General features: G+C 38.8%; 1 protein-coding gene across 1 annotated transcript in view; it reads left to right on the top strand.

Annotated features, from left to right (window-relative positions):
* The first annotated feature begins 971 nt into the window (after window positions 1-971).
* The window catches only part of ASCC3 (activating signal cointegrator 1 complex subunit 3), a 234,016-nt gene continuing 222,007 nt past the window's right edge, over window positions 972-12,980 (top strand). Inside the window, exons 1-4 of the mRNA XM_007421586.4 lie at window positions 972-1,099; window positions 6,004-6,154; window positions 8,743-8,893; window positions 10,922-11,505. Coding sequence (XP_007421648.2) covers window positions 6,065-6,154; window positions 8,743-8,893; window positions 10,922-11,505 — 825 coding nt within the window. The 5' untranslated portion in view covers window positions 972-1,099; window positions 6,004-6,064. The remainder of the gene's footprint in view (window positions 1,100-6,003; window positions 6,155-8,742; window positions 8,894-10,921; window positions 11,506-12,980) is intronic.

The following is a 12,980-nucleotide window of genomic DNA, read 5'->3' as shown; positions in this document are numbered from 1 at the left end:
AGGAAACTCTCTCGTTTAGTTTCTCCCTTTGAGAAGGATTTAGGTGTGCTGGACTACAAATCCCTAGTCAGCCCAGCTTCATCGGCAGGGCAAAACGTTGGAAAGGCTGGTCTCATTCTCGTTTTCCCGAATAGTCGGACTTGTTGGAGCGGCTTTGGGAAAATAATGGAGACTTGGAGTGGAAACCTTTTTACGAACATGCCCATAACGTTTAGTTTTCCCTTTCCAGCGGCATGGCTCCGCCAAAGCAACAGCAGAGTCGGCCTCTTGGAGTGGCTTGCCAGCCAGCTGAGAAACTCAAGCCTTCCTTTCTCCTTTTTAGCTTTCAGTTCCTTCTCACCCAAAGGCAATTGACAGTCGTCAGTTAAATACATGGATATGCCGACTTCAACCTCGGCACGCCACTGATAATCTGAAGCCGGTCTACCCAGACCTTATTCAAGTTAATAGTGTTATGTACAATATTAGCAGGGAAAGGGGCTTGGAACTGTAAGCCACATGCGAACTGCTGGGAACAAACCGCTGAAGAAAGTTCTTGAATGCTCCAATTTGCTTCACTCCTGCTCCTCCAAATCTGGCTGAATTTGCAGGAAGTGGGGAGAGAACAGCAGCGCTCTTTTAAATTTTTGCACTTTTCCGGGATTTATGGGCGGGGCGCCAATTTTAGCCCGCAAGCCACGGGGGGGGGAGACTTCCAACGCAAACCGGAAGTCTTTCTGTCAACCAGCGAACTGCCACTCTTAGACTTCACCCAGTTGATGATGACGTGCCACGCTCTCTCCCAAACGAGATCGCTCAAGGAAACGAAAGAGAAAGTCGCAGTTTCTCCAAGGGGGTGGGGCGCCGCGCTCCACCAGGAAGAACGTTCACGCGCTGTCCTCGCGCCTGGAGCGTCATTGGGCTCCCGAGAGCTCCGTAGGGCCGGCGGCCCCGCCCGATCGGCTTAGCCGGCGAAACCAGCGGAAGGGGAGGGCCGCGCCTGCGCCTGGAGAAAAACCCGGAAGCGGCTGAGTCGAAATAGTGAAGGCAGGCGCAGCCCTTCGGAGGGGGAGGGACAGTCGGAGTGGCAGCGTGGCCGGCCCGCGGGGAAGCCGAGCAGGTAAGCGGAGCAGGTAATTCGGGGCCCTTCTTTGGGCTCCAGGGCTTCCCGATCTCCTCCATCGAGAGATGTAAGCGAAAGTGAGCGATGACTCGAGGCTCGTGGCGTGTTTTATCTATCCCACAGCTGTGAATGCTGGCGCCCCATTAAGGGCATTGCTGCCGTTGCCAGTGAGAAAAGAAGCTCCAGCTTTTTCGCTCGGGCGGTCCTGAGCTTCCATTACTCCGTCCCCTTGTAGCCTGTTTCTAGATAAGATTCCTTGGCGGAGTTAAGCCCCGCTGAACTCATGCAGCCTAGTCTCGAAGGCGTAGGCATGGGGTCTTACAATTTTGGGGGAGAGGGGGTCGTGAGCTGCCCGCAGTTCTAAAGAGCTGATAGAAGTCTTACTTGGTACTAGCGGTGTCCTGGAAGTTCATGCTCGGCTGATGGAAAAAGGACGTTGCTCTTGGTTAGAATCACAGCCGCCTATCCCAGGCTTACGCTGATATGGAAGCAAGGCCTGCTGGTCTCATGAGTCTTGTTCCAAAAGGAAAGTGCATAGTCTCATCACTGAGGATCTTTTATGGGCTGTCAGTGCCCCTTAGAGGATTAAAAGAATATGCTGAGTTGTAGAAAATCAGGGAGATGACCTTGAGGGCAATAGACAAGAGCCATTACGTAAGCAAAGAGGGAGGATGGAAACATTCCTTATTTCCTGGGAAACAAGATAGGTGTTTGCCTGAGACACTTCCAAATACTTTCTGATTCACTAGGATATAAGAGGGAGGGGAGGTAAAGCACAGTCAGGGTTGCAAGGTTCTGTTATTACAGCCTGTCTGAATAAAGTATAGTCCTACTCTTCCTGTGAAGTTGATTGTCTGGTCTCATATATCCCAAAGAGCTGAAATGAGTAGACTTTGAAATTTATGCCTCATTAGCTTGGACAGAGGCTTCCAGGTACAGGCTACCAGTTCTGCCAATTAAAAGATACTGTGCCGCTTTTTGAAAAGAAATGTATATATTTCAGCGGATGGCAGCAACCCCCTGACCTTATCTGGGTTCTTTTATGCACCAGAAAGAGATCTAAACCTCTCAGAATAGCCTTTATAATACAGTCACTTGCTTATTCACATTGTGGGAGGACAGCCATGTTAATCTGTCATAGCCTAAAATTAAAAGAACTCTGGTAGCACCTTTTCAGAATAACACATTTTATTAAAATATTTTTAATTAGTGGTTTTAAGGAACTTTTCCTCTGCAGCAGTATCAAAAGCTTCTGTAACTTTCAGTAGTGCTATAAGTAGTGCTGTGGGTTTTCTAGAAAATGGAAAAATTTACGGGGCAAATTATATTAAATTGCATGAGGTAATTTTCAGTTTTCATCCATACATCATCAGCTGTAAGACAGTGACTTTATACTGTGAAATTCAGAGCAATAAGAAAGCTAGAGAAGAGTTCTTCTGTCACCATTAACTTGGTAGATTATTCTCTCGAGAAGAGAGGAGAAGCCACTGCATTCAGGGGGAGGCCAAGCTCATTCATGTTTTATTAGGCCATTGTTTAATGTGATGTTTAGGTTGGCATTAACCATTTATTTTAATAATTTATTCAGGCATTTATATGTCTACGCAACTCAAACTATGTGAATCTGGGTGGTGTACAAAAAGACAAAAAAGGAAAACATAATTAATACAAATTGACATAGCTCATTAAAACATGCTAAACACTAAAATCACAAGCAGAACTGAAAACTTCTGCAACTCACCCACTTTGGGTTCAACCTGACCCCAAAGCCTCCAGACAGGTCTTAACTGCCTTCTTAAAGGCCTGTAGAGTTGGGTCCTACTCTATTAAAACACTCTAATAAAAACAATCCTCTTGACCATGGTACTGATCATGGTAAATTTTAGGAAAGCCAAATCTCTCTTTGACCATGGTACTGATAATTTTTTTTAAAAAATAGTATATTTATTTGGTATACCCTTATATCTAAACACATTACAAGACTTTTTTGCAGGTTGTTTATTAGGATTTACAGCCCCTTAAATCATGTTTAAAACAAAATCCATTTATCAGCATGAATAACTTGCTGCAAGCATTGGTTTAAGGTGAAAGGAATAAACAAAACCAACATCATATTGCATGTTTGATGTTGTTTCTAACACAGTAAGGGCCTACCAATGTAGATGTTTATGCAGGTAAAGTCAATTTCTAGATTCATATGCTAAGATGGTGTGTTGGCTTTGAATTAGCAAAATGTGTGAGCTAGGTTTACTATTTCAAATCGTTAAAGTTTCCTTTCCATCATTGGCCCCCTGAAATGTAATGATGAATTTCTGAAGCCGACACTGTAAACTGAAAATGCATATTTTTGTTGTCTTCTTTTTTTTTCTGTATAGCATAAATTATTTATTTCATCATTAGTCATAATAATTTGTCCAGAATTAAATTACAAAAAGCTGACTAGTTAATTTAAACAGTATTTATCAATTTGTATGCTGCCTCAATCACAGAATGACTCTAGATGGCTTATGCAATAGGACTAGACTTCAAATAAATCACAAGTAAAAGCATACAAAACATAATTGCCAAAGAGTATATGGAACATATTGGGGAGGATAACAGCGCAAACATATTCTCCCTTGCCAAACTACCATTGGAGAATAGACACTTAATCCTACATCAGGATGAATAAGAGTGAGCCAGGTTTTTATGGCTTTATGGAAGCCAAAGAAGGTTGGGGCCATACTGATTTTGGGGTATGCTGAGTACCCCAGCTACTGAGAAGCTGGCAATGCTTTACAGCTAGGACCTAGAGTGAACCATCTCTTCCAGATCTTACTAGTTGGACAGAAACAACAGGAGAAAGATAGTCCAGTAGATAACCAGGATGTGATAAAGTAAACTATGCCTTGAATGATGGTTACAGAATCATCTTATAGGGCAAGGAAAATAGAAACTATGTTTAATCTGAAGGTACTAGGAATAAGACTGTGTTTATTTCTCACATTTATATACTGCCAGAATCCGAATACTCACACCATGTTAAGCTATGGAATTTTTATAGCAGCTTGTTGAATAAGTCATGGTTGGTTGGACTGAAAGTATAAGTCATATAGCATGATTTATAAAGAAGGAATGAATTCATATCACAGGTTAAACCAAAATTAACTCCCATAACACATTATAGCTTAACACAATGTGTTAAGTCAACCTATGAAGAAATCAAAACCTTGCATCAAAGGAGAGATGCAGTATGCATTCCTTAGCCTGAATTCCATTTGTACCTAATGTAGTTTCTGAATGATACTACATTTGCACTGGGTCAGTGTTTTTTCTCTCTACCACTATTTTTGTTTTTACTTGAAAGAGTAATGGATTGATTTTTTTTTTTAAATGAGGGTTATATTCCTTTTAAGTTGCTACCAAGCATTGCAGGATGTGATGAGTACTTTATGATGTCAGTCTTTGGCAACATCTGTACCGGAACATCAAAAGCTATTCTTCCTCTCTGTTTCTTTTTATAGGAGGGGGATGAATTAATTATAGACTGTGATATCATTAATTATTGTTCTGAAATTTGTTAGTGAGCTATCAGTTGGGACAGTTCCCTCTGTAAAACTCATCTGGTTTTTTAAATAACTTGTAAATATGTCTTGCCTTAGACAGTGTTGCTGCACTTCTTATATAATGATCCAGATGTTAACAATGCTTTCTTATATGTCTCAGAACTAAACCCTATTCAGTGAGGCCTACTCAAAGGTACGTAATGTCCCCAAGGAAATACATTTAGTTATTAATAAATATGACCTAGTTACTGATATAGTATAAAATGCCAAATATTTCTTTCCTTTCTCAAAGAATATCTGATTTCTCTCTTAATTAGTAGATGTACATATATTAAGAAACAATAACATGATTGGCAGTGTTTGCTTCAGATAACATACATTCAGATTCCATACTACATAACAGGAAGCAGAAGATGGAGAAATACATTTTAGTGAGCCATAATACCTCCAGCTACAGATTCCGATTCCAAGCATAAATTATTGGGTCAAATGTGCTAGCATGATTTGGCCTAGAAACCATATAACTGGAATATAAGATTGCTATAAGGAACAGATTCAGAACATGTGAAATAGAATATGAGGAGTTATGGGAAGAGACAAGAGACACTGAAAACAGAACTGTAATGCCCAAGCTTTATATTGATAGCAAAGGAAAGATAGTTGATGAAAGCCTCAAGGAGCAGAAAGGCTGTTTGATAACTGAATGCAGGCTTTCATCATCCAGCAAGAATGAATAAGGAAAGGTATCTTAGCCAAGAATCTCAACAAATAGAGGAGAATAATAAGAAAAGGGACAAAATAGAGATGTTTGTAAGAAAATCAGAAAGCACAGGACAATTGACAGTTAAGGTACAACTAGTCTGGGGTAATCATGGAAGAAATTTAATAGAAGCAAGTGAGGTTACAGAAAGATGGGAAGGCTATACTGAAACCCCTGAAAATAACATTATCAAATTTGAGAAATATTGTAATGAAGGAAGAAATCAGCTCCACTAGAAATTAGGTTCAAGAGTTATCAAATAGAAGAGTATTAGACACAGAGTATTGTTTAAAGTTGTCAGAAAAGGGAAAACTTATATCAGTCCTGCTGACTATTTAAATTACATATTGTGGAGAGGAAAAAAAAATAAACTGCTTCATTATATTGATTTTTTCTTTCCAGTCCATATTGGCCTGTTTCTGTTTGTTTGAGCTGGTAATGCTATACTGTGTTTGAAAATAGAAAATACTGTCACCTTGAATGCCTACTTATAGAAAAGCCTACTGTATAGCAGTGTTTGAGTCATTCAAATAATTGTTCTGTTTTACCCTTAAGTCATTACCAAAACTTAATTTGATCTTATTGTTCATTATCAGGACTTTACAAGTTGGAAATGAATTTAATGTATCTTCCTATGGATCACTGAATGGATAATAAATGGCCCTTCCTCGCTTAACAGGAGCGCTTCGTTCCTTTTCAAATGTCACTAAACAAGATGATTATAGTCAAGAATCTGCTGACCTAACAGTAAGTTATTTGAATAAAGGTTAAGCACAAGAAGGATTTTAACATGTTGATTGATTTAAAATGTATACTTGTTAATGTCAATAGCATCACAAAGTATGAGTCTCTTCCCTATGTTGTGCTAGCGGTTTTTTCTAGTTAAATTCCATATATTCAAGAGTAAGTTTCCTCTTGTTGGCAACAATGGGGCATTTTAGGGGACGGGTTGGTGCCAGTATCCAACAAATTGATCAAAAACTTGGTATCTGTTGTATTATAGGACCTGGATTTCATAGATTAATTGTATGTCATTTCATAAGTGTATGTAATTGCATACGCATAAGTAAGTGTAATTGCATAATTGTTATAATTAAGTCATTAGTGTAATTGTAATTATGTAAATTTGTGGAATATTATATGGGTATATGGGCAATAATGCAAATTACATCAGTATGAAGAGCTTCAGAAACAGCAGACTTTGTTTCTTAGAGATTACTTCTGAACTAAAATATCAGTTCCTTCTAAAGTTCACTGAATGAGGATACATTAAATTGAGGTTTTACTACATGTTTTTATGTTACTGTTATTCTGTAAGCAAAGTTCTCAGTGGCTTTATGAGAAACTGTTGATATAATAATTAGGGAATTGCTAGATTAATTTTTCACTTTTCTTTGTGCTTTGCTCCAAAGTCTAATTATTAGTTGTGTTGGTGTATTAGTTTTTTTTTCTTTTTTATGAGTGCAGAAATTCTGCTGCTTGTCTTTTTGTAAAATAGAAAACTTAAACTTCTCTCCAACTGCAGATATTCATGAAACAAAAAGCGAAGGAGAGTAGTGTTGTCACTTTAAATACAAAAAAAAGAAAAGAAAAAAGAAAAGAAAAAAGAAAAATGCTACTAGCCAGTTACGTCTCCCTTCTCAGGAAATTAAACTGAAAAAAAATGGCACCTCTCAATTTGATACTAAGGTGCTATCAACACCTACACATATCCAAGCTCTTCAGGATGATCCTGTTTTCCATCATGCCAGTATAACTCAGAGTAACTCTACTGATTTTACTTTTTATTCCAGTGGGTTTTTTTTTTTATCACTATAACTAGAGAAGCAATTTGGCCCTTTCTTTCCATGTCATTTGAAATAGTGCACTTTCAGCTAAATGAGCCATTAAAAGAGAATCCATTCACTGGAACAAGCATCGGCAACAACTAATATAGCATAAATTGAAGGAACATACTGTACAGCACTTTAATGCATTTTTCTTAAATAATCTCTTGACGGATGTCAAAGACAAGTTCGAATAGTTGTTATATTTAATAATCTGGATGTACAGCTCTTCCAGCTGCCGCTGCTTTCACTATAACTGGTACGGCATTAGATCGAAAGGCCCATAATGAGGTTGTATTTGTGCTGATACGTTTGTATGTGTTCATGTTCTATTTCCTTTGGAGCCTTGTCTTTTGGAAGAATTGAAAAGCATACAGTAATAAGGAAAGGACAGTGGTGGAATGGAAAAGCCTACTGAGGGTAGGAAAGGAAGAACTAAAACTGAAAAATGTCACTGGAAGTTGCAATTGTGGGGGTGAGGTAGGAGTTTGATTAATAAATGACCAGTTCTACCTTTTCTCATGATGGGAAGGGAAAAAATATGAAGAAATCTGTTGGGACAAGTTATTAATCCTTTCCTATTTAAACGTAGAATGGAAGCTATTGTCCTGCATTTGAATCTGGAAAAGTAGGGAATAGATCAGATGGTAGGCAACCCTAAGCTTTTCACTTTTAAAAGGAAAGATGGCCTATTTTAGTTTATAGTGTCCCTCTCTTTCTTTCTCTATCATATTTATGTAACAAAGGGCATAGCTCTGGTTTCAGGCCTTTTCTCAGCACTTTTATCATGTGGTAGTTATAGTAGCAGGAAATGCAAGCATCTTCATAACTCTCCTATATTCTCTCTTTTATAAACTCTTAAAAAATCAATTTGTTCACAACATACATTACATACTTCTCCCTGGATATCTTGAAACAAAGGCATCAGATGTTAAGCGGCAGCAGAATTAAGTGAGCTCATAGGCCTCTTCACAACTTAGTTACATAGATGTAAGGCAGACATTCTGTAGTTATTATAACTACCATACTTTCAAGATTTTTTTTGAGGGGGGTGGGTTTCATAGGGTTTGAATTTGTCCTGCATAATATGGGAAATAAAACAGGTTCCTCTCAAAAAATGGTGCTTGGATCTGTTGCATATAAGATAATTTGATAAATTGTTTCTTGTGTGAGGAAAAGATTTCCTATTAATGTCATTGTCAATTACATTTATGAGACAGATATTTTATATGGGATGAGTGCATTGGATCTTTTTGTTAAAGAGAGAGTGCAATTCTGTTTCTAAATTTTCAGGTTTTATCTTATTCTAAGTGATTCAAATGATGATACTGTTGCCTTTAACATATGAATGCAAGCCTTTGCATAGATACTTTTCATTTTTACTAAGAAACATAACAGGGTGTACACTAAATTATGAAGTATGGGGAAAACATGCACCTATTGCTTTACTTAAGTGAAGATCAGTGGGTTCAAAGAAGAGCTCTATTGACTATGAATTATTGTGTTCAGGATAAAAGATCCAAGTTACAAGAACAGCGGTGGAATTCGGATCTCACTTGGAAGAAAATAGTAACATTTGTTGAAGAAAACTCACCCAAGGAACAGCAGCAATCTCTACATGGAGATTTAAGGGCACTATTTCACTCTGCCAGACAAATAGGTGAGTAGTGTTTTGAAGTAGGTATAATAGCAATAGGCAGTTGATGTAGGTAGGGATGGAAAATTCCTTTGTTAAAGGCATTCCAGGAGTATTGTGGGGACTATGGAATAATGGGCGACAGGCACTGTCAGGTGTGGAAATTTTACCTTGATTAGCATTTTACTATTACTAGCGTTTTTAGCTGTTCGTATGTGTTTTTTCTAGTTTTGTATACTGCCCAGAGTCCATTGGAGTTGGGCAGCCAATATATTTATAATAATAATAATGCATATAAAGCCAGAATTGAGAAGACAGCAAATGCCGCCTCTGCAAAGAAGCTGAAGAAACAGTGGACCGCTTAGTTTGCTGCAAGAAGATCACACAGACCGACTACAAACAATGGTATGACAAAGTAGCAACAATGGTGCATTGGAATATCTGCAAGAAATATCATTTGCCTGCAAGCAAGAACTGGTGGGACCACAGAACGGACAAAGTAATAGAAAATGAAGAAGCTAAAGTGCTCTGGGACTTTAGAATTCAAACAGACAAGCACCTGCCACACAACACCCCAGACTTAACGATTGTTGATAAGAAAGACAAAAAAATCTGGATAGTGGACATTGCAATACCTGGAGACAGCAGAATAGAAGAGAAAGAACTGGAGAAAATCCCAAGATACAAAGACCTGCAAATAGAAATAGAATGACTGTGGCAAAAGAAAGCAAAGATAGTACCTATAGTTATAGGCGCCTTAGGTGCAATCCCAAAACATCTGGAGTACCACTTGAAGACCCTCAGCATTGACAAAATCACCATCTGTCAATTGTAAAAGGCAGCTTTACTTGGAACAGCTTATATCCTGCGATGGTACCTTTAACACCATCAAGCAACAACAGCTGCCTATCCCAGGTGCTTGGGAAGGACCTGATAGGTGGATAAAAATGCCAAATCTAGTCTAAACATCTGGCTGAGTGTGCAACCAACCATAATAAAAAATATAAATGTGTCATGTTGGATTTTGTCTTGAATGCCAAAGTGCTTACAGCCAGCACAGGGATATTCTCTTCTTTAAAGTGACAAGAGGTTCCATTGAGGTTGAATAGAACTGTACTTCTGCAGATTTTTGGTAGGCTTTAGTTGGTTAACTCATGCATAAGTTCAAGTACAACATGAATTACTGTGAGATTGCCTGGAGAGGTGTAAGAGTGCTGATAAGGCCGACAATCAAGATAGTTAGTTTCTGACTGCATGGTGCGATTGAGTTTGTTTGAGCTGTGGAAAGAGCAACATGTGATACACTTTGAGATAAGGGAGGGGCAGTCTATCTTCCCAGCATGTAAGCGAAGCATAGGAAAATATAGGAGACAAAGCTAAAGATTGCAAGCTGCGATTGGCTTAATGTCTTTGGATGATAATGGCAAATAGAGAGTCAGGAAGTTCAGCAGAAGGAAGGGAGAAATTTGTATGTATGGGAGGGGTAGGTCTTTCGCCTTCCTCATTTTGTCTAAAGGAAAAGTTGTTCCACCATCCATACCTACACTTTCTATCTAAAGTAAATCTAAGCAATAGTCTTAGTTTCACAGGACTGTTCTTATGTTTAAAAATATTTATGTTTTGTTATTCTGGACAGATAGCTCTTTTATTTTTAGCACCCTTTACTGAAGAATATCTGAGGTAGAACTTGGGGTTGGGGAGCACACTGATTTTTGCCATTCTGGGCATGATCCAGTAGTCTTCTGGAAACCCCCCCCACACACACACACACATTTTGTCTCTAGAGATAGAATATTTTGCAAGAATCTACTTACAGATGAATGTTTTTCCTTCTTTTCCCACCGTTTTAAGTTATACATTTTTATTGACAATAAGAAAAAGCTATTTTAATCTTATTTCATTTTCATGTTTTAAAATCCCTTATCTGCCATGGCTTCAAGAAGTTGATGTAAAAAACATCACCCAAGTAAAATCCCATCAGATTTAATTGTATTATAAATAGTTAGTAGTTAACATGTCATTTTTTTTCTGTTTTTGTTTTTCTATGTCCAGTGGGATCTGAGAATGGACAAGAAGCGATTGAAAGTGGTGCTGCCTTCCTTTTTAAAACGTTTCACACCAAGGAGTGTACTGGTCATGATGAGACTAAAGCCATCAAGCAGATGTTTGGACCCTTTCCCTCCTCCTCTGCCACTGCAGCCTGTGATGCCACCTGTCGGATTGTTTCACACTTGACTGAAGAACAGCTTGCAGCTCTTCTGCAGAATTCTGAAGAGTTAAACAGTGAGCCAAAGTTGTGTTTTGGCAGAAATATTGCATTTTCTTTTGACATGCATGATTTGGATGACTTTGAAGAATTGCTGATAAACGGTGAAATGGATGACCAGAAAGTCATTAGCTTGGATTATGAGAAACTTTTTAATAACCATTTTGAACATTATCCGAATAACTGTGGTGAAAATTCTGGTGCAAAACCTTCTGGGAAAGTCGATGATACTTTCCTGTGGTGTGAAGTTGGGAAGTATCTGAATGACTCCCTACAAGGAAATACTGCAGGCCCAACAATGGAGCATCTTTGTTGTACTTTGTATGAGATGCTTGCCTCACATAAAAGTGGTGATGAGCTTCAGAATGAGGTAGGGGTGCATTAATGCTCTTCTCTTGCCAATATAACAAGCATAAATGGTTCAGATCTAATGTTTGAATTAAAGCTATTTGTACATTAGGATTTCCTTCCCCCACAATTAGCCTCTGCAAAATCTTTATATTTTTTCCCCCGAAGTCACTCTTTGAAAATAGCGTGAAGGTGATCTTGGCGGCTAGCATCAGGCAGCCTAGGAAGAATGCATCATGTTTGTTCCTTTTTTGTTTCTTTGTTTTGCTTTTAATGCAAATGAAATGACATTTTGAACCAATGGAAAATGGTAATGTGATACATTGATATGAGAAAAATAATTTCACACCAAACTTGATCTTGAGTTTGTTATTCCTATCATGTATTTAATTTAGCTGATTGCATAAGAGTAAGGATTTAATTATGGCAAGGTTGCTCTGCAGAAACTTTCTGTGCTATAGCTCAACCACCCATATCTAGAAGAGCCTTGGAAGCTGGGAGGGTAAAACAATGACCTGAAAAGAAAATTGAATAATCTTCATTGCATGTGATGCTGGGACTTAGAACAGTAGGGATACAATTCATCCTCTTAAGAAAATGAAACCTGGAGTTAAGTTGAAAGTGGAGAAAATACAGGTTGGGTTGAGAGCAAGTCAAGGTAAAAGGAGGCTTACTGTATAGTTTAGTTTGGGCAAAATTATTAAGTCTTATTATAGTTACTGATTATAAAACCAAAAACTAAATAGCTGAATATTTTTTTTTTTAATCTGCGCTCAGTCGTTACCGACTCTGCAGTGACTGCTTGGATGAGTCCTTGCAGTTTTCAAGGCAATTGTTTCGGAAGTGGTTTGCCAGAGCCTCCTTCCTAGAGCAGAGCCCAGCTGGCGAGCGCAGGAGGTGGGGTTTCCGTTGCTTTGCGCCCTTTTCGGGCGCGCACGGTTTCACGCTTACCGGCAACTGCTCCTGACTCCTTTTGCAAGGCGCCACCAGCATTTTTCCTCCCACTGGAGTGAGAGTACCCATTTATCTACTCACGTGAGTTTTCGAACTGTTGGGTTGACAGGAACTGGGGAGGAAACAGGAGCTCACCCTGTTAACGCGAAGGCTGGACTCGAACCGCTGAAGCGTCGACCATTTCTGGCCGGCAACTTTCAGCGTCATTAAGCCACTGCGCCACCACGTCCCCCTTTAGCTGAATATAACACTAACTAATTTGGCATTTGAATTAAATGGAGAATCTGAAGCAGAGTTGCCTAACTTTACAGATGCAGGATCACTCTTGGCTTTTCAATAACATGCCAGGAGCCACTTTCAAAGTAGACAGGGCCAGAACAAAGATTTTTGTTCTGGGATTTTTCAGGAAGCAGAATTAAGTTCTGAATGTTCAACATGGGCAAATAACTCTCCATTTCTTCAACTTTCTCTTCACCAACTGAAAGACTTATTGGAAGGAGGGATTGGTGGTGAGCACAGTGTGCATTATTTATTTACACCTTG

This window comes from Python bivittatus, unplaced genomic scaffold (genome assembly GCF_059951505.1).
Source record: "Python bivittatus isolate LINGU-HERP-01145 unplaced genomic scaffold, Pbiv_v1 ctg000020_np1212, whole genome shotgun sequence".
NCBI classification, from domain to species: Eukaryota; Metazoa; Chordata; class Lepidosauria; order Squamata; family Pythonidae; genus Python; species Python bivittatus.
Note: the sequence above shows the minus strand (reverse complement) of the source record. Positions and strands in the feature narration are given on the sequence as shown.